This window comes from Myodes glareolus, chromosome 1 (assembly GCF_982192425.1).
Source record: "Myodes glareolus chromosome 1, mMyoGla1.1, whole genome shotgun sequence".
Taxonomy (NCBI): Eukaryota; Metazoa; Chordata; class Mammalia; order Rodentia; family Cricetidae; genus Myodes; species Myodes glareolus.
The window spans coordinates 62,813,232-62,840,743 of record NC_142026.1 but is presented as its reverse complement, the minus strand read 5'-3'; the positions used below and the strand labels follow the sequence as shown (position 1 = coordinate 62,840,743).

The window sequence follows — 27,512 nt, the reverse complement described above, 5'->3', positions numbered from 1 at the left end:
TCACAGCTATGTGACTCTGTTTATGTGAACCATACATATTAGGCAAGTTCATAGACACAGAATTCAGACCATGTACAGAGTCCATTAGATTAGCTCATGGAGCACCAGAGGTATTACATGGGGACTGTGGCTGTTAGGAGTTGCTATAGGGGACTGACCCAGCATGAGATGTGGCCTCCAGAAGTCTCTCTGTTCACATATCAAGCAAGACACTTGACTGATTTCTCCAGTACCATTCTCAGGGCAGAAGAACACACCTCGGATCTTTGCAGAAGCTGCAGTAAGGTGGAAGGGTTTGAACAGTGACCTATGGCCTGGTTTGCAGCAGGTCTCACAGAGGAAGAAAAATGGAGTGGGGACACCTGGCCACCTCAGCCCAGTCAGCGGGCCAAGAAGCAGATCTGGTATGTTGGGGGCACTTTGCCGATGCCACTCTCCTTGGGACTGAGATCAATGTCCTTAGGAGTCATGGAACTGGACACAGAGAAGTTCTGGAGGATGGTGGTGAAGAAAAGGAACAATTCGTTGCGGGCTATGCCTTCACCAAGACAAATGCGCTTTCCTGTGGGCACAGAGAATGAGACATGTGAGCCCCAGGGCAGTGTACAACCTTCAGACTGTCCCTTCCTAAACCCAGACAACTCTCTCATTGCAATGGAGAAGAATGAGTTTGACTCTTAACCCTGCAATTCAAGTGAGAATGTTGAAAGATTCCCAAAATATTAAAGAATTGGTTCAAGGGCTAGTGAGACTTCTTAGCATGGAAAGTCGCCTGCTATCAGTCCTGATAATATGAGTTCAATCCTCTGGACCCACATGTTAGAAAGAGAGAACCAACTCCCACAAGCTGTCCTCCAATATGAACATACCCATGCCCACCATAGCACACATATATATGCATACAACCATGTACACAAGGAATAAATAAATCATAACATGTTCCAATTTGTTGGGAATTTCTCATGGTCACTTCTGACAAATTTCTAGTTTTTATTAGCTTATCAAAGTCCTTTGTTCCTGGACTGTAAGAACCCACTTAGAGTAGGAAGGAGGTGTGAATGTGTACATATGTATAATGCAGCATCTTTAATGTCCCTCCTTTCTCATGTGAGGGAATTGGTACCCATCTCATTGGCTGCCCTAAGGGTAAAAGTACTGTTTACAAAGAATCTTAGATTAACAACTGGATGTTGTTAAGGGTCCTATATGAGCCAGATGTGGAGGCACACGCCTGTAAATACAGCACTTGGGAGACCACGGAAGGAAGATGATAGGTTCAGAACAGGCTGGACTACATAACAAGATCTCTGTGCGTACATTCCTTCTGTCTCTCCTTCTCTAAACCCAAGAATGCTTATTAAAATGAAATCAAAAATCTCTGTCTCATATCAGAAGAGCCACCTGATATGAGACAGAAGAAAAACAAATATTTATGGACTATTATATTACAACTAATCTCGTAATCCTATGATTTTATATTGACTCTTGAACAGCATTTCTTAAGGCATAAGATTTATAAGTATATACATTTAAACTTTTTGTCATGATATTAATGATCATATAGAGTACTAACTAATTCTATAAAAAGGTTTGATCTACCTCCCTATACATGGTTTCAGGTTTCAAACTCTAACAGTTTTCTGCAGTGAACCATGAGCATGCCTAACAGCAGCCTTTGGAGTCCCCATAAGGAGGGTAGGGCCCAAAAACTATTATTCCCTCAGGACTATGATAACACCACTAAGCTGAAAAACACCACCTAAAGATCAGCTTTGGACAACTACTCAGAACAATTTTGAGGTGTCTAGCTGAGATGATACAACCTAGCAGACTACTCTAGCCAGGACTTGAGACAAGTCCTACACTTCCCATAACACAGAGACTGTTCAACAAATAACACACCTACCTCTCCCAGGACTTGACAATTAACCCAAATTTTTCTTTTCAGGATGCCCTAAAGATGCCATCACACCCAAACAGCAGGAAGTAAATTTAAAAACACTTCATTCCCAAGAGATGGGGTGGGTGGTTGTTGGTCTTTCATTGGGTTATGGATGTTTGTCATTGTTTAAGGGGGTTAGTTATAAGTTCTTAATGGCAATGGTCAGGAGAAAAGCTAAACAAAGGAAATTAGATTCAAGGTTCTTGTTTTGAAAGAAAAAAAGGGGGATATAGATGTGATAGGATGAAAGGGTAGATTACTAAATCTACTTTAAAAGAAAAAAAGGAAGATATACATATGATAAGATGAAAAGGTTGATTATTGAATCTACTTTTTAAAAGCAACTACTAGTTTTAAATGTTTTACATTAAATTGAACTTTTGCATATTGTATACAAATTATGTATATTGATACAAATTTGAGATTAATTTTGTTAGAACATACTGTAAATATATTTCTACTCTCATTCAAGGTATCATACCTATACAACTCATTTAACAATGTAATGAAAATGTCTACTCCTTGAAAATTATTATTATCAACTGTTTGGTATAATAAAGGAAATGCAGGCTAGTAGTTAATCACCTATTATAATCAAACTTATAGTCACATTAGATATGTTTTCAAGGTCAAAGAAAGATATATTTTAGATAGACAGGTCATCTTCAAACACTTCAGAGATTTACAGAATATGATATTTAAGATGTTTTAATCACATAGGCTCTTTTTTATGACAATGAAACATGTCTGTTCCTGGCAGCACCAATCTATTTCAGAGAAGATAATAGACATCAAAGAAACCCTACATAGAGTTTATTTTCTTTGTGGCAAGCAGGACACAAAAGAAAGTGACTGCCAAACATTGTCAAGACAAGGAGAGACAGCCCTTCAGAATATCCTGCTTCACAGTTAAGTCTGTCTGATATTCTAAGCCTGTAGGGTAAAGATGGATACCCCAACATTACAGAGAAACTTTGGGTGACTATCCAAGCAGCCAGCTGTTTCTGTCATTTCTCACATTTTTTGGAAGTTGCTTGCTCACATTTCCTGCTTATTCAGTTAATATTATTTCTTTCTTGGGTCTCTGAGGGAATTGAAGACTAGATAATTATAGTTTTGCTTGTTTACCAGATGCAGAAAGCAAGGTATGATAGAAAGTAAAAAAAAAAAAAAAAAAAAAAAAAAGACTTTGGGCTCACAAGATAAGATAGGATAGATATAGAGTGTTTTCTCTGAATTTCTCAAATGCAAATTAACTAGATATTGTTGATGCATTTATTGCCAGTATATATTGTATATAGTTATTGTACTTACTGTATGTAGTTTTTCTTATATTAGTTATGGCCTTCTTTTTTATGTTAGAGTAAAAGGGGAAATATAGAGGTATATTATTTGTGTTTTAATAAGTAAAGCCTGTCTGAAGATCAGAGGGCAAAGCAGACTATTAGTCAGACATACAGGCCAGAGAGTGGTGGGACACACTTTTAATCCCAGGATTTAGGAAACAAAGGCAGAGGAATCTCTGGTAGGTCAAGGTTACCCTGGGCTACACAAGATTGAATTTGCCTAAAAGAGAAACAGGGCTCAGCTGGGTAATGGTGTCACACACTTTTAATCCCAACACTGGAGAGGAAGAGGCAGGCAGATCTCTGTGCGTTCAATGCCAGCCTGGTCTATGAGAGCTAGTTTCCAGGACAGATTCAAAAGCTACAGAGAAACTCTGTCACAAAGAGTGTGAAAACACACACACACAGAGAGAGAGAGAGAGACAGACAGACAGACAGACAGACAAACAGAGACAGAGAGACAGAGAGAGACAGAGAAAACAGGGCTCACACAAAGATGATCCCAGCAATTTGGCTCACATACCTTTAATCCCAGCACTAGGGAGGTAGAGACAGGAGTCATATGACTGGGCAGAAAGAGGTATATATGGAAGAAGAGACAAGAACTCAGTGGACTATGAAGTAGGGGACATGAACTCTTCAGAATTCATGGAGACAGGATCTCGCTCATTTTCAGTCTGAGGTAGAGGAAGAGCCAGTGGCTGGCTGCCTTGCTTTTCTAATCTTCAGGTTGAACCCCAATATCTGTCTCTGGATTATTAATCATGCTACACTCCTCTCCCTCCCTCTGCTCCCTAACTTCACTCTCCCTTCCTTCCTTTCTTGTTCAGCTTGATATCAACAAGTTCCCAAACACAACTGCTCATACAATTAAAAATGGGCAAGGTCACATGATGAGGGTCTATGGCACTCACTGGGTTCTCAGGGGTATAAGAAGCTTGTGGTGGTTTGAATCCTTGGGCATGGAGCATCACAGAGCAATGGGAACCTGAAAGCCCAGACGAAGGCTCCACCACCTGCCCTGTATCTCAGAGATTCTTAATCTAAAACTGGCTGCCTCAGGTCTCCAGGTAGAGGAGGGATTTCCAGGAACCCATGCCCTCCAGTTGCTGGAAAACTGTGCCTGTGCGGGAGTGTCTAGGAAAGAACCCTACCCCTTTGGGCACCACCTTTCCAGAATTTAGGTGGCATGAGCTTAAATGGAGTATCTCTCTGAGATGGTTCGCCTAGAACTGGTTTTGTGACCCAGATTTTTTCAGAGCAGTTCTTAATGGTTATCTCTCTCTCTCAACAATGACCTCATGCCAGGAACTGGGAAATTAGACACCATTCATGTGTCTTTGGCTCTCATATCCTTTTGGCTTGTTCGCTCATTCTCTTGCTTGCTTGCTCCTTCTCTTGCTTGCTTGTTTTTTGCAGCTTGCATCCCACAGCAGTATACCTGAACATGTGCCTGTAACTATCATTCCTATGTGTCTTTTTATCTATTCTTTTCTGTTTGCTTTTTCTAAAATTCCTAGCCAACATCCTAAGCCCTCCTCCTTCTCTGTCTAACCATATCTAGTCATGCATTTCTTCATGTCTTCTTCTTACATCCTTTTTCTCCACATCCCTGACTTTCTAAACTTGGGATTATTATAAAGATAGTTTACTTATATCTCATGCCCACATTGATGTGGTATTCACCTCTGTATGCTGTGAATACCATTGGTTAATAAAGAAATGGTCTTAAGTCTGCACAGGGCAGAATATACCTAGGTGGGAAAAACTAAACTGAATGCTGGGAGAAAAAAGGCAGAGGAAGAGAAGCCATGGAGCTGCCATCAGAGACAGACATGCTGAATCTTTGCCAGTAAGCCACAGCCACGTGGCAATACACAGATTAGCGGAGATGGATTAAATTAAGATGTAAGAGTTAATCAATAAGAAGTTAGAGCTAATGGGTCAAGCAATGATTTAATTAATACAGTTTCTATGTGGTTATTTTGGGAGTCTGGGCAGCCAGAAAGAAACAAGCAGCCTCATACAACAATACATGTCTACAATTCTGAAGACAAAACATGAAAGGAGGCCATTATATTGGACAGAGCCAGAAGCAAGGCTGCAGACAGGGTGACTGAAGTCACTTGGGACACTCAAAACCAGACCACTCTTAGCTGGCACATGGCTCAGCAGGAGAACACTTGCCTAAAATCCCTCAGTGAGGGGTTAGGTGCAGGGAGGTTTAGCAACAGAGCATCTCCTAGAATGCACTAAAGAAGAGGCTGGAGTTGGGGACTCTTTCAAAGAGAACTTACTTAACACATACTCAGCCCTGGGTTCCACCCCCAACATGAGGACGTAAGAGAAGGGCGACAACTAAAGGTTAAGGACTTCCTTCTAGAACCTCTCTTTCTCTAAAAGATAAGAAACCTGAACACAAAATTTGCTCATTTACATAGAGGCCATTCAACTGAATTAAATTTGGTCAGGGGCAGATTCTGTATGTAACAAACTAACCAAACACAACAGTCACTCCAACTACACACTACTTGAGATTATATTCTTCCAGTGAAGAAAAAACCTCAGTCACTCAGAGCCTTTGACCTGCTCCAGGCTGCCAACTACCTCAGCATGGCCAAGTAAGACCAAAGCAGAGCTAAAACCCATCAAGGTGTGTGACCATGCCCAGCTCCCTATGGTCTACAGACACTATGGTGCTGGGTGCTATAACTGAACTTTCTCTGGTCTAAGAGATTATCCATTATGAATGGATTCTTGGCTCAAATAAATGGTAGTAATTTTGATGTCTCTTACAATATTTTAAAATTTATTTATTATGTATACAGTGTTCTGGGCACCATATCTCATTATAGATGGGTGAGAGCCATCATGTGATGGCTGGGAATTGAACTCAGGACCTCTGGAACAGCAGTCAGTTCTCTTAACCTCTGGAACAGCAGTCAGTTCTCTTAACCTCTGAGCCATCTCTCCAGCCAGTCTCTTACAATTTAACAAGACAAGTATGTAAAGATATGCCCCACCTCCCCAGTGCTCACACCTAAAACCAATGTTTTCCCAGCAATGAAGGCCCTACCCAGTTCGTAGCAGTGCACAAGACCCTACCCAGTGTACAAGACCCTACCCAGTTCATAGCAGTGCACAGACCCTACCCAGTGCACAAGACCCTACCCAGTGTACAGACCCTACCCAGTGTACAGACCCTACCCAGTGTACAGACCCTACCCAGTGTACAGACCCTACCCAGTCATAGTAGTGCTGCTGTTTCTTGAGAAAATGCATTTGCTCAGGTTCACAGGTTTATAAAGACTTCCCCAAAGTCCTCCTGGTCAGGGCTCCTTTAGTTCAAGAGCCCCCTAGTGGGACTGTAGCCAGAGTGAAAGGGATGATTCAGGCAAAGCAGCTAGAATAGAGTCAGTAAACATGAGCCTAGTCCTGTGTCCTGGATGGTGAGCCTGCCCTCTAGTGTCTGGGAAATGAAGCACAGGTCCGTCTCACCTGTAGAGAAGGGCATGAAAGCTTCATTTTTTTTCAGAGCCCCATTGGCATCCAGGAAGTGGTCAGGATTGAAGGCATCTGGTTGTTCAAAGTACCCTGGGTCATGGAGAGCTGAACTCAGAATGGGATACACTTCAGTGTTCTAGGAGACATTGTGAGAGGCAATGATATTAGCATACCCTGACTCCCATATGCAGACAGTCATATTGCAATAAGATTATTGATTATTGTTTGCAAAAAGAACTAGAGAATGCTGGGAAAACACAAACAATCTGGTACTAGGATTGAGGAGAATACAGGAGGTTCAAGACATACAGATGTGGCATCACAGCTGGTCTCACCTTGGGGAGCAGGTACCCTCGGAACGAAGTGTCTTTAGTGACTTTGTGCGGCACTCCAATTGGGATGAGATCTGAAAATCTCTGAATTTCGTGGATGACCGCATCTGTGTAAGGCATTTTGGTGCGATCATCAAGGTTGGGTGGTCGATGTGAGCCGATCACCTGGTCGATCTCCTTTTGGACCTTCTCTGCACAGAAAAGGGGAATAGTGGGTCTACTTTGCCAGCTTTGAAGCAATGATATTTTATTCTATGAGCCAACAACCCAGGAAAGAGTGCAGCAAGGAGACTCTCCTGAAAAACTCAGTGCACTTGAGGGTACAAACAACTGTCCTGTTCTTAAGTGACTGTCTCTCTGTGCCCATGCTTAAAACTATATTAAAGCTCTCGTCCATGAGCCTCAAACCCATTTCAGTGGGGTGTTTAAAAAAAGAAAAAAGAAAAATGGACAACAAAGGCTACTGCATAGGGAGACTTCGGGGGAATCTTATTGATGCAAGAGTGTAAAGGAGAAAAACAGTAAAAATTCTCTCCTTTGATAGAGAATGAATCATCTCTTTACACACACAGAGAGAGAGAGAGAGAGAGAGAGAGAGAGAGAGAGAGAGAGATACACATGCACATGCAAACATACACACACACATACAAACACACACTCGTACTCACATATGTGCCATAACTGTACATGGAATGTTATATTAAGAACTCAAGGCTGTATTCTCAGGAATAATATGGAGAAGTGAGTAGATTACCAAATGATTCTATCAACAGATACACGCAAAATTGGATACGTAAGAAAATCAATGGATCAATTAGTTAATAGATGGACAAACTAAACACTGGATTATGTATTCAACTTGTAAGTCAACAGGTGATTCAAATAGTGGATAAATGAAGAAAGGGATAAACAAGGGAAAGATGAATTCAAAGGCCAGTTAGCGAAAGGATTAAAAAATGAAACCAGTTGATAAAAGAATAAATGTATGAATAGAACAATGACAAACAATATATTCAATTCTACAGATCAAAGGAAAAACTGAGTTGGCTAATTAAAATAAATGAATTAAATCGCTGGTTGGGTGATTAAAGGATCTATGAGTACACTAAAAATTAGACAGTAGATTGATACATGGTTGAGTGGGTGGGGTACTAGGTATGTGTGTGTATATATTCCTAATAAGTGTTTAGAGATGGGTAGATAAAAGGATGGTTGAGTAAATAGGTGTTTGTATAAATAGATGGATGTGGAAATGAATGAAAGCATTGGTAGGTGATAGCTGGCTTGGTGGGTAGACAAATAGGTGACTGAATGAACAGAATAAGTAGATGGATGAAGAAGTGCATGGATAGAAAGAGGAATGAAGAAATGAGTGTAAGGATTCAGGAAGGACAGATAGGTGGATGGGTGGGTAGGTGGATGGATGAACAGATGGATCAATCGTTAAGTCATAAGAGAAAACAATGGAAATGGACCAGCTGAGTGTTCATTCACACACCACCCACAGCACTGCTTTAGGTTAGATGTAGATCAAAACCTTCAGAGCTCCAGATAGAAGAAGCCCATGGCTCTCTTATCCACACAAACATCCACAGTCAATAGGGAGCTAGAAGATTCCCCAACTGGTAGTTTGTGGCGCACCTGCAACATGGGGGTATTTGAGCATGAGAAGGAAGCCATAGCGGAGCGTGGTGCTGCTGGTCTCGGTGCCAGCAAAGAAGAGAGACAGCACGGAGATCATGAGGTTCTGGTGATGGAACTCGGTGTGCTGGTTGGACTTCTCCTGGTTCCACATGGGAGAGAGAAGGGAGGGTCAGGGGTGACTGGAGCTTTGCAGGAAGAAGCACACACATCCTGAAAACTGTCCTTCTGTCTCACATTGTATGGATCACATGACATTTCTCAGTCCTTAATATCACTTGATCTCTGTCTGTTCTGTGTTCTCTCTCTACTGTGCTCTCTGGTAGTTTAGCATGGTTTGTCTCCCAGGCTCTTTCTTCCTCTGTGGTCTTTCCTGCCTTTTGTCCCTTGCCCTGTGTTTCTTCACCACCCTTCTTTCTCTCTATTTCACTTTCTCCTCCTTTTATTTTCATCATTTTCCAGACGCTTCTGCATCTCCTCCACTCCATTTCCTGTCTCTCCTCCCCATCCTCTGCCCCCCTTTCCTCCGCTCACATCCTCAGCCTTCACACTCAGCCATTCCCTCTCATTCACACAGGACTTACCTTCTCCATGCGTAGAAGGTAGGTATCAATGAAGTCTCTAGGACTGTTAGGGTCCAAGGTTGCCCTGTGCTTCTCCACACTGTGGCCAATGTAGTCGAGAATTTCCTGCAGGTTTTTGGAGACTTGTATGTGTGTACCAGGAAAGTACTTCAGGAAGCCAGAGAAGAGTTCAAACACCTGCAAGAAAGAAGGGCCCAGGAAGTCACTTGGAGCTATTAAGTCTCAAGAAGCAAGCTGTTCCTAGATCCAAACATCCATGAGACCCCTCCTTCTCTCTTTCTGTCCTCGCCCCTTTCCTTCCTTTATCCTCCCCCACTCCTTTGCTCATCTTCTCTGTTCCTTCGTTTCCCCTCTCATGCACATACACATACAGCATGCTGTCAGTCTGTCCCTTTGGATATTTCTCCAGTACTTGTCTTGTATTCTCTATCTCTCTTTCCTAAGCCATCATTTTGTTGTTGTTGCTGCTGCTGCTACTGTTGTTGTTTCTATCAGGATTTTGTGTCTTTCAGACTATCCTCAAACTCAATACTTATCCAAAGGTGACCCTGAACTCTGATCTCCCATGTACTGGGATTGCATAGGCATACCAGCCATAACTGGCTTATTTTGTGTAGACAACTCCTCTATCATCTTAGCTACAGCCAGAGCCCCATGTCTTCATTTTCTCAAGGTTGGATGGCTCTGTATTTCTGCATCTGGGTCTGTCCACCCTACTTAACAACATCCCTCCCTCCCTTTGTTCATTCCTACCTCTCTCCATCCCTCCAGGCCTCAGTATCCTTGCCTCTTCATCCTTTCTCTGCCTTTACTTTCAGCCCTATGACGTTCCCTTCTTTGCACAGAGAGCAGCCACTTTTTCCCCTCTACCTTGGATGCTCCTCCCTTCCCACCCACTGACCTGGCTGGACAATGAGCTGATGAGCGAGAAGGTCCGATAGAACAGGTCCAACAGGCGCAGGAACTGGCGGTCTTTGTAGTCAAAGCGCTCTCCAAAGACAATGGAGCAGATGATGTTGGCTGTGATGCACTGGAAGAGGAAGGTGGGGTCCAGGGGGGCTCCTGGAGGAGGAGGATGCAGGACAAGAGACATGGCATCAAGAGGAACATTTGGCCTGGCTCTATCTCTGTAAAGTTGTCCCCACCACTCACTACTCAAAGAATAACAACAGCTGGTACCCCATTTGCACATATGATGCACCAGGTCCTACACTCAAGACTGCATGTGCCATTTTACTTAATTTCCTCTCAATATTATGCACAAGACGCAATGCTATTAGTAAACACAGAAATAGTCACTAACTTGAACAAAGGTAACACAGCTACGCATGAGTGGGGTCAGGATTCAGACCCAGGGAGCGGAGAAGGAGAGCATGTGTAAGTCAGTCTCTACCCTGTACCTCCTCCCAGGGCAACATTCTGACTCTGAGCTGAAAGCTAACTCCCATTGGCAGGAATTGTGCAGAGAAGGAGTCGGGGGTTGCTTTCTGGATTTAGAATCTATCATCTGTGAGTCTTCATTCAGTCCTTCTATAATTTTAGGCTCTGTGGCGTTCCAAGTACCATCATCACCTGGAGACTTTGAATTCCAGATTCTATCATGGGCCCTCAAGGTGGGAGGGATGTTGGCAGTCCAGCAATACTGGTTCATTATTGCCCCTCTCTGGGTCTTGCCTGTGTCCCTGATTACTCTGCAGATCCTTCCCTTGTGTTTGTCGGTCTTTCTCTGTCTCTCTGATTTCCTATATAAATGTCTTGCAGCATTTCTGTCTCTTTCTCTTTTCCCTCCCCCAGCTACTTTCCTCCCTGCTCCATTCCCCTCACTCCTTATCCGTTCTGTTTTCTCTTCTGCTTGGTCCCTCTAGCTCTATCTCAGCTTCCTGGCCTCTGTCTTTCTCCTTCTTTCTTCTTGGTCTCTTGATTCCTTCTGTTCATTTTCAGCCTCTGCATGGACAGATCAGTGTCTCCCGAAAAATCTTAGGCAATGATAAACACCAACATGACAAAATAAGGTGCTAAAAACAGACCAGGTCACACTATGCCCCTGTTAGGAAGTTTCTATAAGTATCCAGACATGCCTGTTACTGCCACAAAGTAAAAAATCCCATTGGGCCTCTTTGCTCACTGCCGTACTCCCCGTGACATCCATAAGGAAGACACACAGTTCCCTGCTTCCATCACTTGCCTTGACGTGGACCCTGTTTTAAGACTGGTTAATGTAATCAAGATGGTCTTGAATGCCATATAAAGTCAAAGATACCTCAGCATCTAAGCTCCTGCCTCCACCTCAGGTATACCAAGACGACCAGCATGTGGCACCATGCCAACGTTGTGGTATTAGGGACCAGACTGGGAACTGTGTTTGAGTTGGCCAAGTTGCTTCATGTCTGAGCTGTACCCACAGCAACAACTGCTTTTCCTCTTTGAGATAAGATCTCATTATGTAGTTAAGCTGGCTTTGAATTTATGATCCCCCTGCCTCAGCCCCCTGAATATTGGGATGACAGGCTGTGCCATCATGCCAGACTAACACATAGTCTTAACCCAGGCGTTGATTTCCCTGAATGTAAGTATCCAGCATGTGGGTCACTCAATCTCAATCAAACACATGTGAGTTATTCTTAGAAACTATGAACTTCACATCACTTTCCTGTATTTTTGTATTTCTTTACCCCCCACCTCACCCTCTCCACTGTGTGTGTGTGCGTGTGTGTGTGTGTGTGTGTGTGTGTGTGTGTGTGTGTGTGTGTGTGTGACTTTCTCTCTCCATGTATATCTAGTCTCTTCCTTAGGCTCTGCACTCGGGTCCCTATGTCACCATCTTCCTTTCTGCTCATTCTCCAGGACTCACCCTGGGATTTCCTCAGCTCCTCCACCAGACATCGAGCCTCCTCCTGAATCCGCTCCTCCACACTCCGCTTTCCCATCCCAAAGTCTCTCATGGTGGCCAGAGAGAATCGCCGAAGGGCCTTCCAGCGTTCCCCATTGGCAAAGATCACACCTAAGAACGTAGGGGAAGGATAAGTGAGTTACAGAGGAAGTTCACAGAGACCTGGGTCCTTCCCTACCCCTTGCCCTTCCTTCTATCAGATTCTCCTCTTTCTGTGCCCATTCACTATTCCATATCATCCCAAACTTTGAGACTCCTACCATAGTTCTTGAAGACTGGTTGAATCACAGCAATTGTCCCCCGGCCAGAGAAAGCCTCCGCTTGGTCCACCAGAGCCTCCCTTATGGCCTCTGTCCCATACAATATGACCACAGGCCTTGGCCCCAGGTGCACTGTGAACACATCTCCATATTTTTCTCGAAGCTGCCAAACATAAAGGCACCAGGGTTGTGATTAGTCAGTGCAGACATTATTGTTACAAGGTGAAAACACCTAGACACAGACTGGTAAATAGGTACCCCTCTGCTGGTCACCCTTCCTCTTCTGAGGACCTAGCAATTCAGGGTTAATCCATCACCATGAAGGTCTGCATTGATGTTGGGTGTTCTGAGCAGTACAACATTACAGTATAACTGTGAGTGTGGGGCTCATGCTATAAGCTCAGTACTGGGGGAGTAAATGAGGGGAATCAGGAATTCAAGATCATCTCTGGCTGCTGTTGAGCTGAGTCTGGGGCTACATGAAATCTTGTCTCAAAAAAATAAACAAGATAAAGATATGGTATAGGAAAATTGAGAGTGATGAACTGACACTATAGCAGACTCAGCAATAAACTTGGTTAAGAAATACTAAGTTGCAGAAGGTAGGGTTTAACTCAAGCAGTGCTGCTGCCTCTAAGTTGACTCCGTGATATGTGGCTAAACTAACCAGACTTGTTAGAAAAGGTACAAAAATAGTTGTACCTTGAATATAATTGTAGTTTAGGTTTGCTGCAGTTTAGGCTTCTGAGAATATATTATTTTTAATATTTCTTTGGTAAGAATGTTGGGTATTAGGCTCCATTCCCAAATCAAAGAACAAGGTTCTGCTTGGCAGGTCAAAGGGGATACTGCTGGCTAACAACCACCATTAAGTCCTGGTTCTTTTATCAGAAAGAGTATAATTCTGCCAGGAGAACAGATGACCTGGGTGTGGTGGTTTGAATAACAATGGCCCCATAGGTTCCTATGTTTGATGCTTGGTCACCAGGGAGTGTCACTATTTGAAAAGATTGGAAGGGCTGGGAGGTATGGCGTTGTTGGAGGAAGTGTGTCACTGGGGGGTGGGCTTTAAGATTTTAAAAACCCATGCTAAGCCCAGAGTTTCTCTCTGCCTACAGATCAGGATGCGGCTCTCAGCTACTGATCCAGAATCAACCATGACTGCTTTCATGGTCCTGCCATGATAATAATGAACTAAACCTCTGAGACTATAATCAAGCCCCAATAAATGCTTTCTTACAAGAGCTGTCTTGGTCATGCTGTCTCTTCACAGCAATAGAACAGTGACTGAGACACAAGCAACATGATTCCAAAGGAACAACAATGGTCAGCTTTAAAAGAAGTGGTGACAATATCTTTGCTATAAATCTTCACTTATCCAAAACCGCCAGATTTACAGTTCTTGTCTCTGTAAAACATGTTTAGCTGCTCAAAGTCTGATGAAACCTAAAAGATATTTACAAATGACAGCACATGCAGATTGCTTGTGTCCAAGATCTACAGAAGCTATTAAAAATTTCACATCGAGGCGAGTTTCTCTAGGATGTTGGCAAGAACCAGCTATTGCATTACTAAAGAACTTTTTTTCCTTATTTCTCAAGTGTTTGAAATAAATTCTCACTGGTGAGGAGAGGGAACTTAACCTGCTACTTCAGACACAGATATAGGTATAGACACAGATATGAATATGATATGGATATAAATTGTGGAGGGCCGCAATCACATTCTCCCTTACAGGATGGCACTGGCATCTGGTTTCACCGCCAGGTGAACAAGATAATGCGCATCTAATTGGTAATTTTCCACTGCTGCGTCCCTGCCTACTCCCGAGGCGTCATCTGGTTTGATGGGCAGCGGACCAATCCAGGAGTGACATGTCCGAAGCGAGGACTATTTCCTATATAAGGGATGGGTTCCCCTCATTCTGGGTCTCCGCTTTGGAAGCTTATGCTCTCTCTCTCAAGACGCATTAAAGCTTTTCTGCAGAAGGATCCTAAGTGTGCCACGTCGTTCTTGCTGGCAAGACAGTAGCGCGGGACATCTGGTGCTGAAAACCACTAACCACTACTTGCACCACCGGAGACCCCTTGGACACAAGGAGGATTCAGAACTGCAGGTCTGTTTGCTCAGAGAGGTATGACTATTCCTGGACTTTTTGATTTGGGGCTTGACTTGTCTCTGCCTTGGGAAGGTTTCGTAGAGGCCTTGGTACTTCTTTTAGCAGTTCTTTTGGGATTACTTTGGAATTGCTTAGAAAATAAATCCTGCCAGGCGGTTGTTGCAGAAGGGGAGGAAGTCCAGGATAGCATATCAGAGAGGTTGGGCGCTCGCAAGAAAAGGACAGTCCCAGATAAGAAAAAAGGACCCCCAGGTGGTTCTAAGAAAATAAGAATGGGGGAGAAGACTGACCTACAAGGTCAAAACCTTTCTGATACCAACAATAAGAAAAAAGGAAAGAACAGCAGTTTATATTCTCTGCAGGAGCTCGAAGCTCTGCAAATTGAAAGTGACCATGAAAGTGAGCATGAGAACAAAAGTTCTGGCTCTGGAGAAGAGGTAGAAGAACTAGATACAGAGGAGGAGGCAGAATTAGAAGAAGAAGCGGCTAGATATGAGAGGGAAAGATATCCCCATAATGGGGCACGGTCTTCCAGCGGTAGGGCCATGAGAAGGTTATCTCTAACGGCCCATCCGCCTCCTTATGAGCCACGCCCTCCCCCAACCACCCCTCCGGCGCCTCCTTATGAGGAATGCCTTGAGCCAAAGACTTTTTCATTTATCCCTGACAAGGTCAAGAGAAAGTTGCACCTGGCCTTCCCCATTTACGAAGGGGAGAACGGGCGGGTGCATGCACCTGTGGAGTACAACCAAATAAAAGAGTTAGCAGAGTCAGTCAGAAAGTATGGAGTGACTGCTAATTTTACCTTAGCCCAATTGGACAGATTGGCCTTGACTGCCATGACTCCGGCTGACTGGGAGACAATTATAAAAGCGTCGCTAATCAGCATGGGTCAATATTTGAAGTGGAAATCCCTGTGGCATGAGGCGGCCCAGGAACAGGCCAGAGCTAACGCTCAGGCCTTGACTCCAGAACAACAACAATGGAGATTTATGTGGTTTGAATCACCAAGACCTCCTGAAATGTTGTAGTGAATACCCCTAAAATACAACGTCCCAAATCAGCAGGAAGTAGCCAGAGAGACTAACAATGCCCAAATTCCCTGAAAGATTGTTTAAATGGGGTTCTTTCAATGGTTGCAGAGCAGCAAGCCTGCTTCTCTGAATTCTGCTTTACTCCTGTGCACCAGTATGGACCTAAAATGAATGCAGCTGCGGCTAGAAGGCAGCTGGAGCAGAGCTTTGCTAGGTGGCTGTGGTAAAAGGCACATTGCCCCAGCCCAGTCGGTGCCTAGCCTGGCGGATGCCACAGCAATGCAGTGTGCCTGGAACTGGGAGGGGCTCTGAGGCTGGAGTGGCTTCTGCTCCACTTGGCTAAGCTGAACTGTGCTGACTTCAGGCAGGACTGGTCGTAATTATCATAATAAAAGCGCAATTAAGGTTTAGACACAGTAAACAGGCAGTACCATATTACCTCTATTCATCTCAGGCCCAAGATATAATGATAAAAATGGGCCATAGGCCAGAAAAGGGCTTGGGTCGCTCCAAGCAAGGAATATGGGAGCCAATAAATCCTAAACCTAATATCAACAAACAGGGCCTGGGTTTTTCCTAGGTGCCACTGGGGCAGCACGGCCCATACCATGGAAAACAGAGACCCTCAATCAGTTATCTACCACAGTGGCTATGGCCCTGGATCAGCAGGCTATCATAGATACATCTATTAGAGGTGAAATAATGGTTCTTAATCAAAGAATTGACCTAGTGCAAGAACAGGTGGATATCTTATGGCGGCTTGCCCAATTGGACTGTGAATGGAAAACTCCATCCTTATGTGTGACCAGTGTACCATATGAGAACTTTACAAAAGCGGCTAACCTGTCCCGAGAATTGTCTTTGCATCTTGCAGGAAATTGGACCGAGAATTTTGATGATTTGCTGTCCTCCTTGAGACGGTCCATCGTGACAATCAACTCCGCGCGAGTGGACATAAGTTTGGCCGAAGGATTCCAGTTCTGGATTGTGTCCTACATCTCCTACTTCAAAGAATGAGTGGGGGTGGGAATGTTTGGAGAAGCCCTATGCTGTGGAATAGTGTTTCTCCTCTGGATGGTCTGCTGACTCAAATCCCAAAGCCGTAGGGACAAAGTGGTTATTGCACAAGTGCTGGCTGCCCTGGAACAGGGGCCTCTACCGATGTGTGGTTATCTATGTTAAAGCAGTAAGGTTTAAGCCAACCAGCTCCTGCACCCCTAGGACAGTGGTCCATTGCACAGGGTGGAGTGCTTGGCTTAGCTAGCCCTGAAGGTTGTCGAGCTGAAGAGCATCGCAGAGAGAATGGCCCTCTCTGAGAGAAATGTCGCCCTGCATAAGGGTTTCCTGCCGAATATTCCCTTTCCCAGAAAAATGGCAGAGGGCAGGCTGGATAAGTTCCAGGTGTCATGAACCTAGGGGCAGATTCCGTGCAAGCCCATTATAATGTTTCCACTCTGGGAAGTGCGACCTCTATCTTTGCCTTCTGAGGGAGTTGCCTTTCTGCAAAGAAGTAAAAAAGGGGGAGATGTGGAGGGCCGCAACCACATTCTCCATTACAGGATGGCGCTGGCATTCGGTTTCACCGCCAGGTGAACAAGATAATGCGCATGTAATTGGTAATTTTCCACTGCTGCGTCCCTGCCTACTCCCGAGGCGTCATCTGGGATAATGGGCAGCGGACCAATCCAGGAATGACACGTCTGAAGCGAGGCCTGTTTCCTATATAAGGGATGGGTTCCCCTCATTCTGGGTCTCCGCTTTGGAAGCTTATGCTCTCTCTCTCAAGACGCATTAAAGCTTTTCTGCAGAAGGATCCTAAGTGTGCCACGTCGTTCTCGCTGGCGAGACGGTAGCGCGGGACAATAAATAAAGATATAGATCCTTGCCCATACATCTTCGGACTGGACAGCTCTGGAATCTTAATCAAGAACCATGCTTCCTGTGATCCAGCTTCAACCTGTTCAATACTTCCTGACAACATTCAAGAGATAGTGTTGACCCATTCAATGGGTACATGGGAAGGGGAAGTAATGATCCCTGGTGATGGTCTTGAATGTGAGACATGACTACAGTATGGACTGTTGGGAAAATACCTAGCAATGCAACCATCGGGGCATCTACAGGGAATTGGTTCCAGGAATATGACAACCCTCCAGAGCTGAGAGCCCTTGAGGAGCATGGTGTTGTGTTTGCAAATAACCCTCCCTCGTCCTCCTATAAACTTTATTTTCTCAAGATTGCACAGGAGCTAATAGAAATGAAAGGCTATGAAAACGGTCAGTGCCTGATGTTATTGATGAAATAATGCTAAGAAAAAACTCTATACATATGTGATTTACAGGTGTTTATGTTTTGAGACAGGATCTTGCTGTGTAGGCCAAGCTGAGCTGGGACTCTCTATGTAGCTTAAGTTGTCTCAAATTTGTCATTCTCCTGCCTCAGAAGTACTGGAGTGACAGGTGTGAGCCACACCTGAATGCATTTCTTCTAAGTATTTTCAATCCATAGCTGGTTGAATCTGTGAGTGGAATTCTGCCTTTATCGAGAATCAGCTATAATTTTTGAAGCAGAGTATAAGCATACAGAGAAACTTTACCTCCAAATGCTTATACAACAGCAAAATTACATACACTTATTCACCAAATGAATGAACCAGATTATTCCTAGAAGGAAGACTTCTTAATAAAATGTTACACAGAACAAACAGTGATGAGCCCACACCAGGTAATCTTGTCCACTGATGAAATAAAAATCTGCCTATCAGATCAGTGATAGAAATCATCGCAAACTTAATGTTGGCATGAAAACAACTTCTGATTACATCTGCTGTTATCTCAATGAAGTTGGAGCACAGGTGACGTCAACATGCTGAGACGGAATTGTGAGAAGATAGTAACAACGGGGAATAAAACGGGGACTAGACAGGTTGAGAACCACTGTTTCAGAGTGATCAACTTCAACAATATTGTAGCTCAAAAGTGAAAACTGGGATGACTGGAGAGATAGCTCGGGGGCTAAGATCTCATACAGAAGACACGGGTTTAGTTCCCAGCACCCACATGGTAGCTCAGAACTATCTTTAACTCCAGTTCCAGGGAATCCAATACCCTCTTTTGACCCCTGCATGCACCAGGCATACACATAGTACACCGACATATAATATGTACAGATGAAACACTCACACATAAAATAAAAATAAATCTAAAAGAAATCCTTTTAGGGTGCAATTGAAGCTGGAGAGGTGTCCTGGAGCACTTGCTGCTATACTATATCCAGTTATAAGCCTGGTGTCCCAAGCACACCTGCAACCCCAGCTCCAAAGTGGAGGTGGAGACAGGAGGATGGTGGGGCTTGCTGGTTTCCAGCCTAGCTGAGAGAATGCCAGACCCAGGTCAAGGGAGAGACCCTGTCTCAAAGGAATAGACAGAGAATGATAGAGGACAACCAGTGCCTCCATCTGCCCTCCAAGGAATAGGTGCAGACATCCACACACAAAGTAAACATACACTCAGACATACAGTAATAATAATAATAATAATAATAATTTACACTTATTTCCAAATCCTAGGCAGTCACTTTCAGAACTTCCTCTACCATAGGACCTGCCTCCTCTTCTGAGTCCTGACTCAGAAAATCATGATTCTCCCGAAAATTCCTTACTATCCCTTGTTCTTTCAGATACCAAGCAAAGACTGGGCATGTTTCCCCCAACATTCTGAGCTTTCCCTCTTTTTCTGAAGCCTATCTACTCACTTTTCACCATGTGACTGCTTACAAATGGCATAGATTCCTCTATTTCTCTCACCCATCTTCCTCTTTCAGCAGTTGCCAAGATTTACCACTTGCCTGCCCTGCTGCTTTTAATCTCAAACTCTAATAAGACTGCACTTGAGTTCCCCCTCAAGTCTGTTTTATGTGAATAAGATGTGACTCTAAAGAAGTTCTTGTTAGGATAAATCAGGTGGAGTGAGGAAATCCAGTGTCTCTAGCCACCCCAACAGCTATCAGAGCACTTGAAAATAAATCCCAGGTTCATCACACTTGAATCAGGCCTCAGAGGCCACACTTAAAAGCCTGTTGAGGATCCCAGCAAGCAGACACAGATAAGTGTCCTTGTGAACCTACCAAGGGAGTATAATGGATTTTGTATGTGTGCTATGCCTGCATGTAAGTGCATCACATTAATTCAGTGCCCTCAGAGGGCAGGGCAGAAGAGGGAGCCAGATCCCCTGGAACTGGAGTTACAGATGGTTGTGAGCCATTTCTTTTGGGTGCTAGGAATCAAAAGCAATTCCTCTAAGCAGCAGTCAGTGCTTTTAACTGCTGAGCCAGCTCTCCACCACCACTTCCACCACCCATGTCCTCCTTATGTCTTCTCCTAAATGAACATTTTTTTTTTCCCGGAGCTATGTGACTGATACCAGTCACTGATCCCTGATCCACTGATTCACTGATCCCTGTGGAACAGCTTTGGAAATGCTCCATCATCAAATTTCAGCCCATCTCCCAAATTATTTTAGAGACACTATTCCTAAGAAGAGAGTGTTAAGGAGCCTAAAAATCAGTTTAAAATAGACTCCACCCTTATCCCTTATCCATCCTCCCTCCTCTCTCCTCCCTCCTCCCTCTGGTCCTGAGAGGAGACATGATGTTCTTACCTGCTCCAAATATTGACTCCTTCCTTAAGAGTTAATTCATTTGGGCCTATCAATCACCCAGCACAGAGACAAGCTCTGGGAAAAGCTGACTCATAAACCATGATAAGGATAAGGGAGGAATCATCATTCCCTTATTTCACTAGGGAGGACTCATCATTCTCTTATTGCACTAGTGTGCTTCTCCTTCCCTGACCTTGGTGCAGCCACTTGCAGAACTTCCATCAGCAGCTTTTCTAGCGCTTACTCAGAAAATCATTCCTCTTTTCTTGTGCTGTGAAATAATCCTTCTGTATACACTGTGTGAATATATGTCGCTGTGATTGGTTTAATAAACACAAAAGCTGACTGGCCAATAGCTGAACAGGATACAGTTAAGCTGAAAAGTCAGACTGAGAATGATGGACTGAGGAAGGTCGGAGTCAGAGGAGTTGCCACCAGATGCAGAGGGAACCAAAGATGAATGTGCCATGCTAATAAAGGTACCACCATGGAGTAGAGCATAAATAAGGAACATGGGATAACTTAAAATGTAAGAGCTAGTTAATATTAAGTCTGAGCTATTGGCCAAGCATTACTTAATTAGTTAATATAACTGTGTGGTGATTTGGAAGCAGCTGCCCACGCAGAAAAACTCTACCTTCACTGTTGGAAGGCCTTGCTGGTCAGAGGTTGCAGTCTACCATGGCCTGGCAGCTCTCTCCAAGCTTGGTAACTTTCCAATGAGACTTCCTGCTCTCCACCTGCCCTTATCTGGAGAAGGGCTCTAGGTCTGGATGTTCGATCTACCTCTAGTGTGACCCTTGGCATAGTTCCCTGCTAGAGCCCTCCTGCCTGCTGACCATATGGTAACCAGACACTGTGCGGGAGCTTTGCCATAGGACCATACTCCACATATGATAACTAGGACTTGCATTAGGAGCTTCATGACAACACCTAAACCATCTCCCCAAGAGCTCTCAAACTGTCCGACCCTGCTCACTCACTTCTGCTCCCTCCCACTTTGTAGACCAGCAGCCAACGATCCCCAAGAGAGAAAGAGAGTCGCACTCATCCTTCTCTTTTCTTTTTAATCTCTTTTTCTGGATCTCTACCAAAGGCTGGGTGTGCCTTCCCTGGCACCCTGAGCCTGCTCTCTCTCTCCCTGATGCTATTCTGCCCTACCCTCTTTCACTATGTGGCAGCCTACAAACAGCATGACCTTCCTCTTCCTACCCATCTTCCACCTCTGGCAGCTGCCAAGATTCACAACTTGCCTGTCTTGCTGTTTCCCTCTCAAATGCTAATAAAATTGTCCTTGAGCTTCAAAACAATTTTAAAAAATAAAGACTTAGAAAGGCAGTTGAATATTTAGTCCGAATGTTGGCAGTTACTGGAGGCCACAGCCTGGGTTTGTTTCTCTACTCCTGGCCAAGAGTATTTCATCATACTTAAGATGTCAATCTCAGTAATACTCGTGATAAAAGCCCACACTCACTTCCAGCAACACAGCTGCCTGGGAGAGTAACTAAAGCTTCCAGAGAACATTCCAGATTGCATACCAGCAAACCCAGCAAAAACAAGCAATTTGGAATTGAACTGGAACTCACGGAGCTGGCATGGCCTTTAGCACCTGAATTTGAGTCAGGCTCAAAACTCATCTACAACCCATTTGAGAGAGCTGAGCGGGTTGCATCTGCGGTTCGCCATGGAATATCACTACCACTTGGCTTCCAGAGCCATCTATCTGGAGCTGCCCTTTTCTTCTTGCCGTTTCCATGTTATATGCCTTGAGCATGGTTAAAGTGTCTTCTGTGCACTCTCTGCTGGAAGCTTGGTCCCCAATGTGGTTGTGTTGAAAGGTGGCAGAGCCCTCGGGAGCTGGAGTCTAGTGAGAGGCATTGGGTCGTCAGGGCAGATCCACAGAATAGGTTAATGCTGGTCTCATAGAAAGGGCTGGATTCTTGGAGAATGGATTATTATAAAACAAGGCCACTACATGTGGTTAGCCTCTTCTGCAAGTGACAGATTCTCTTTTCTCCTCTCTACCATGTTGTGACACATAAGAACAGTTCCCACTGGAGACTGGATAAAAGAAGTGCTTGATCTTGGAATGTCTGGTCATGATTATATGCTAAATAAACCACCTTGCTTTTAATTTTCACTTAATTTTCATTGTGTGTGTATATCTGTGTGTGTCTGTGTATATGTCTGTGTGAATGTGTGTCAGTTTGTGTGTGTCTGTGTCTGTGTGAGAATCTGTGTGAGTCTGTGTGTCTTGTGTGATGTGTGTGTGTCTGTGAATGTGTCTGTATCTCTGTGTGATTCTGTGTGTCTCTCTGTTTGTGTGTGTGTGTATGTCTGTGTCAGTCTGTGTGTGTGTGTGTTATGTGTGTGTATGTATGTGTATGTGTGTGTCTGTGTATGTCTGTGTATGTGGGCAGGGTGGTACTCTCAGAGGTTAGTGGAAAACATCAAATCCTCTTGAGAGCTGGAGTGAAAGGCAATTGTTAGCTCTCAAACATGGGTTCAGGGAATCAAACTGGGTCCTCTGGAAAAGCAGCAAGCATTCTTAACCACTGAGCCATTATTCCAGACACATAAATCTCATTATTTTATAAAAGACTGAGCCTCTTTTCTATTGTTATAACAACGATAACAACAAAAAACCCCACAAGGAGAATCTTTCTTGCTGGCTTAGGTAGACCATTTCCCAGCGTACCATTCTTGGTTTCAGTCAAGCCATTCCTCCCCATGACCCCAGAATTCAGCACCTACCTCTCCTCCATTACATCATGTTCTCATTCACCAGGGACTATTTCTTCCTCTCCTGTCCCCCTTTGCCCCTCAGAACAGCTTCTTTCCCCATTTATTCTCCTTCCAGAGAGTCTTCAGAAATCTCATCAGATCCTATCTTTTATGTAGACCTTTATAGACCCTCAGATGATCTTAAAACTCAATTGGGGGTAGGGCAGGAACGATGACTTGTTATTTAAAAGCACGTGCTTTTCTTGCAGAGGACCAGGGTTCGGTTCCCAGCACCCACATGGCACTCATACCATCTGTAACTCATTTCCGGGCATCCAATACCATTTAGAGCACCAACTATGCACATGGTACATATGTATATATGCAAACAATACCCATAAACATAAAATAAAACTTAAAGAGGCAAACCATTTTGCTTTGGCAGTGTTCTATATCACCCACATGAACAGGTGATTTATCTAATTAACTATCTCAAACCAGGCCATCAGGTATCAGGGATGCAGCTCTACTCCCCAACCCTACCACAATGATGCTATGTGTTGAATCATGGGACATCTTACCATTTAAAATATACAGTTAGAAAGGAAATCAACCATCACATTACAGCTGGTAGAGGCCCCAATTTCCTGCCAACTGCACATTTTTTTTAAAGTAAATAAATTATTATTTTTCCTTTTTTTTTTTTTTTGAGACAGGGTCTCTCTGCAACTTTGGAGCCTGTCCCGGAAGTAGCTCTTGTAGACCAGGCTGACCTCGAACTCAGAGATTCACCTGCCTCTGCCTCCCGAGTGCTGGGATCAAAGGCATGTACAACCACTGCCTGGCTAATAAATTATATTTTTTAAGAAAATAAAAAGCTAGATGTTTTTGTATGCCTTTGATCCCAGAACTTGGGAAGTAAAGGCAGGTAAGTCTCCTAAGCTTGAGGTCTTTATAGCCTGCCAGGGTTACAAAGTGAGACACTGTCTCAACAACCACAACCTAAAACTTTGTTTTTCCCAAACAACCAAATCCATTTTTAAAAACTAAAGAATAGAGAAGCATTATATTTCTTCCAGAGGTTCACCTAGCACACACAAGGCTTGAGTCAGTGCCCAGAAGAAAGGGTGGAGCATAATGAAACAAACACCAGCATTTTTTTCCTGCTAAAATATACTGGTGATTATGGGTGTTTCTTTGTAGTCCCCTGTTGTATATCAACACAGGCATAAGCCTTATTTGGGCCAGCTTTCCTGACGGGTTGAAGATCATCCAGGCACTTAGCTCTGAACATTATGGGCAAAATACTAGCAATCAGTGTTGCTTTTCAACCATGTTCTCTTTTCTCATTTTGATTTCCCAACCTAAGGAAATAATGTGATGGCAAATGGCACTTGCCTCTTAAAAAGTAGCCATACTAGCTAGTCTGGTAAACACGCTGGTTTTTTTTGTTTGTTTGTTTTTTTGTTTTAGAAAGAAAAGAAAAACCCTAACAAATGAAGTCCTAAAACTAAATTGCACAAAAGAAGGGGAGAAAAAAATAAAAGAGCTTTTTGTGAGAAGAGATGTCCATGAAAAAAGCCAAATAAAAAAGCACAGCCCTTTTTAAAAGTGTATTCATCATTAGCACAGCAGGAGCTGGCTTCTGTCTAGCTGTTGATGCCCCAAGGCAGTGCCCAAATGCCTGGAAGACAATTTTTGTCAGCAGGTTCAATGTGGCAGAGTTCAAAGGTCCTGTTAGTGGAGGCTGCTGCTGCTGCTGCTGGCCTGGGAGCTGCCCATACCTGGGTGATCTGGACTATGTCGGTTCTTCTTCTTCTTCTTTTCTTTCTTTTTCCTTTTCCGTTCAGGATCCTCTTCTTTTTTCTTTTTCTTCTTTTTGTGATCTGAATCAGATGGCGTTTCTGGGGGGACAGGATCCTGGGTACGGCTCTGTTTATGCTTATGCTTGTTCTTCTTCTTGGGAGGCTGGATGTGCATCAGACGACACCGCTCTGGCAACGGGCCAGTATGGAGGCGGAAGCCAGACAGCATGGTCCCTGTGATTGGATTAAAGGAGCTACTAAGAATAGGAGGCTTCTCGATGAGGGAGCGGAGGCTGCTGTTCTCATGGGAGCCAGGGAGGTCGATCATCCCTGGCAGGTCAGGCAGGAAGTTACTTAGCTTCTCCTTCACCTTCTTCCCACAGAACTTATTATAGGCCTGTTCCAGGTTGTAATGTGTGATTAACTTGGTGCTGCCCGTCAGCTCTGTGCTGCCCGGCAACTCCCGCATCAGGTAGAAGGGGCCGCTCCCAGCAGCCGACTTGTCTGCGCCCGCGGGGGCCGAGCTCGCGGGGCCGCGCCAGGACCCCCTCCCGGAGGAGGCGGAGGTGGCGGGGGCGGCTTCCCGGGCCCGAAGCCCAGGGCGCTCGGGGGCGGTGGGGGGTCGGCTTGAGCTCCGAACAGCGCCGTGAAGTTCTCCATGGCACCCTCAGCTATCGGGTTACCCGGGATCCCAATTGCACATTTTTAGACCCTGTATGATCGTATGTTTTCACCTTCTTTTAATTTTTAAAATAATCTTATTTTTACATACCAATCCCAGTTCCCTCTCTCTCCCATCCTCCTACTCCCCCCCATCTTCTCCCCACCCCACCCCTCATCCACTCTGCAGAGAAGGTGAGGCCTCCCATCGGGAGTCAACAAGGTCTGTCACATGTATTTGTATCTTAATGATGTTAACTGACCCCATGCAGCTGAAGAGATGGCCCAGAGATTAAGAGCACTGGCTGCTCTTCTAGAAGGCCTGGGTTTGGTTCCCAGAAGGCACATGGTGGCTCACAACTATCTATAATGAGATCTGGTGCTCTCTTCTGGCCTGCAGGCATGCAGGCAGGCACAGAACACTATACACATAATAATAAATCATTGAGAAAAAGAAACCCCTGTCTCTGCAGGAAATAAATGCAGCATGGTCACACTGTGACAGGATGCTACCGCACCTCACTGCAGGTTTGGGGGCAGTTAGTGGTACTGGGGATGGGTGTCAATTTCGTTAGTGTTGTGGTCACTCATGAGATGCTCATGGTCCAGTAAATAGGCCCCACCCATGCTTAGGCAGGGTCAGCATCTTGCCTTTTCCACACCAACCTTCTCAAATAAACCGAGAGCCTAGAAAGCATCTGCCTCTTCATGCTAAGTGATCTCCAAGCAATAAGTCACACATGAGACCGTTCTGAATGGCCCTAATTAAACTCAGTGGGGAAGAACAGAAGGATATCAAAGCAGGAAGGGTCTTGTTGGCAAAGTGAAGGGTTCCTGTGGGAGAAAGAGGGAGGAGAGTGGGGAGGGGGCCACAAATGACAGAGATCCGGCTTATGCATATGTTAAATTGTCAAAGGATTTTTAAAACAAAATCAATAGAGTGTTGACTCAAGCACGCATGTCAGGGTAGGGTGATACACACTTGCCATTCCATTCAGGAGACTAAGGCAGGAAAATATGAGTTGGATGCCAACCTGAAAGACCCAGAGAGACCATGTCTCAAAACATAAATTAAAATAACTAAATTTGCCATCGATGGGGGGTTGTTTTAGAAGTCAGGGGGTAACAAACACAGGTTCAAGAGGGAGATCTCTACAGCCGTGGGGAGGGGCAAAAGAATGGGATTTACAGTCACTGCTTCAGCTCCCTCTGAACAACCACAGACGCCGACTCATTATTAGTCCGCAAGTGGTGATTAATTACACATGGAATCCTGAGTGGGAAACATCAATGTGGAGCCTGGTGAATACAGTGCTAGCTGCTGGGATAAACTGACAAGCTCTCCCTACCTGCCCCTACCCTCACCCTACCTCTCCTTCCCTTTGTCCTCAAACACCTCAAGCTAATCTTTCTTCTCTTTTGTTGGCAGGAGCAAAGTCTGTTGTTGACACCTCTGATATTGTACTTTCTGTTCTGGAACAGATAAGCCCCACAGAGTGAAATTCTACACGCTTACATCTCAACACCCAAACTCCTTTCACACTTCAAGCACAGTGCCCCACACAATTCCAACATAGCGAGGGCACACCTGTCGATCTGAGCACCATCCATCACCAATCAGCATCTCACCTTTCACTCAGCAACCTTCCCACCTGAGGTTATGGCCTGGAAGGAGTCCCTTGCTCATCACACTGAGTGATCTCCAGGAGCAAACACAGGGCTAAGCCATAGTGCACAGGCCCTGCGCATGTCTCACCTGCATGAAGGAGTTGAGGAGGCCTCCTCTGTTCATCTGCAGAAGGTTTCCCAAGAGGGGCAGGGGACGGGGTCCTGGTGGGAGGTGACCACGGGCCTTTGGGTGACCCCTGACCAGGAGTAGAAAGAAACCCACAAGGACAATGAGGAGGAGCAGGACACTGGACTCCATGGTCCTGGTCTGAGCACAGTCCACTTCACTGCACACTCCAGCAGGACTTTTATGCTGAGCCTGGCCTTCCACCCAGTTATGTAACC

The 27,512-nt window shown here is 44.5% G+C and overlaps 1 protein-coding gene across 1 annotated transcript; it reads right to left on the bottom strand.

The window, feature by feature from the left end:
• On the bottom strand, positions 1-27,469 carry LOC125404583 (cytochrome P450 2B1). The gene is made up of 9 exons (XM_085696165.2): positions 27,256-27,469; positions 12,500-12,662; positions 12,201-12,350; positions 10,251-10,411; positions 9,350-9,526; positions 8,766-8,907; positions 7,128-7,315; positions 6,787-6,928; positions 1-562 (listed from the first exon to the last, which is right to left on the bottom strand). Exons 1-9 carry the CDS (start codon positions 27,424-27,426, stop codon positions 381-383), a joined length of 1,476 nt encoding a protein of 491 aa, XP_085552291.2. The 5' UTR covers positions 27,427-27,469; the 3' UTR covers positions 1-380.
• Between the last annotated feature and the right edge of the window lie 43 nt (positions 27,470-27,512).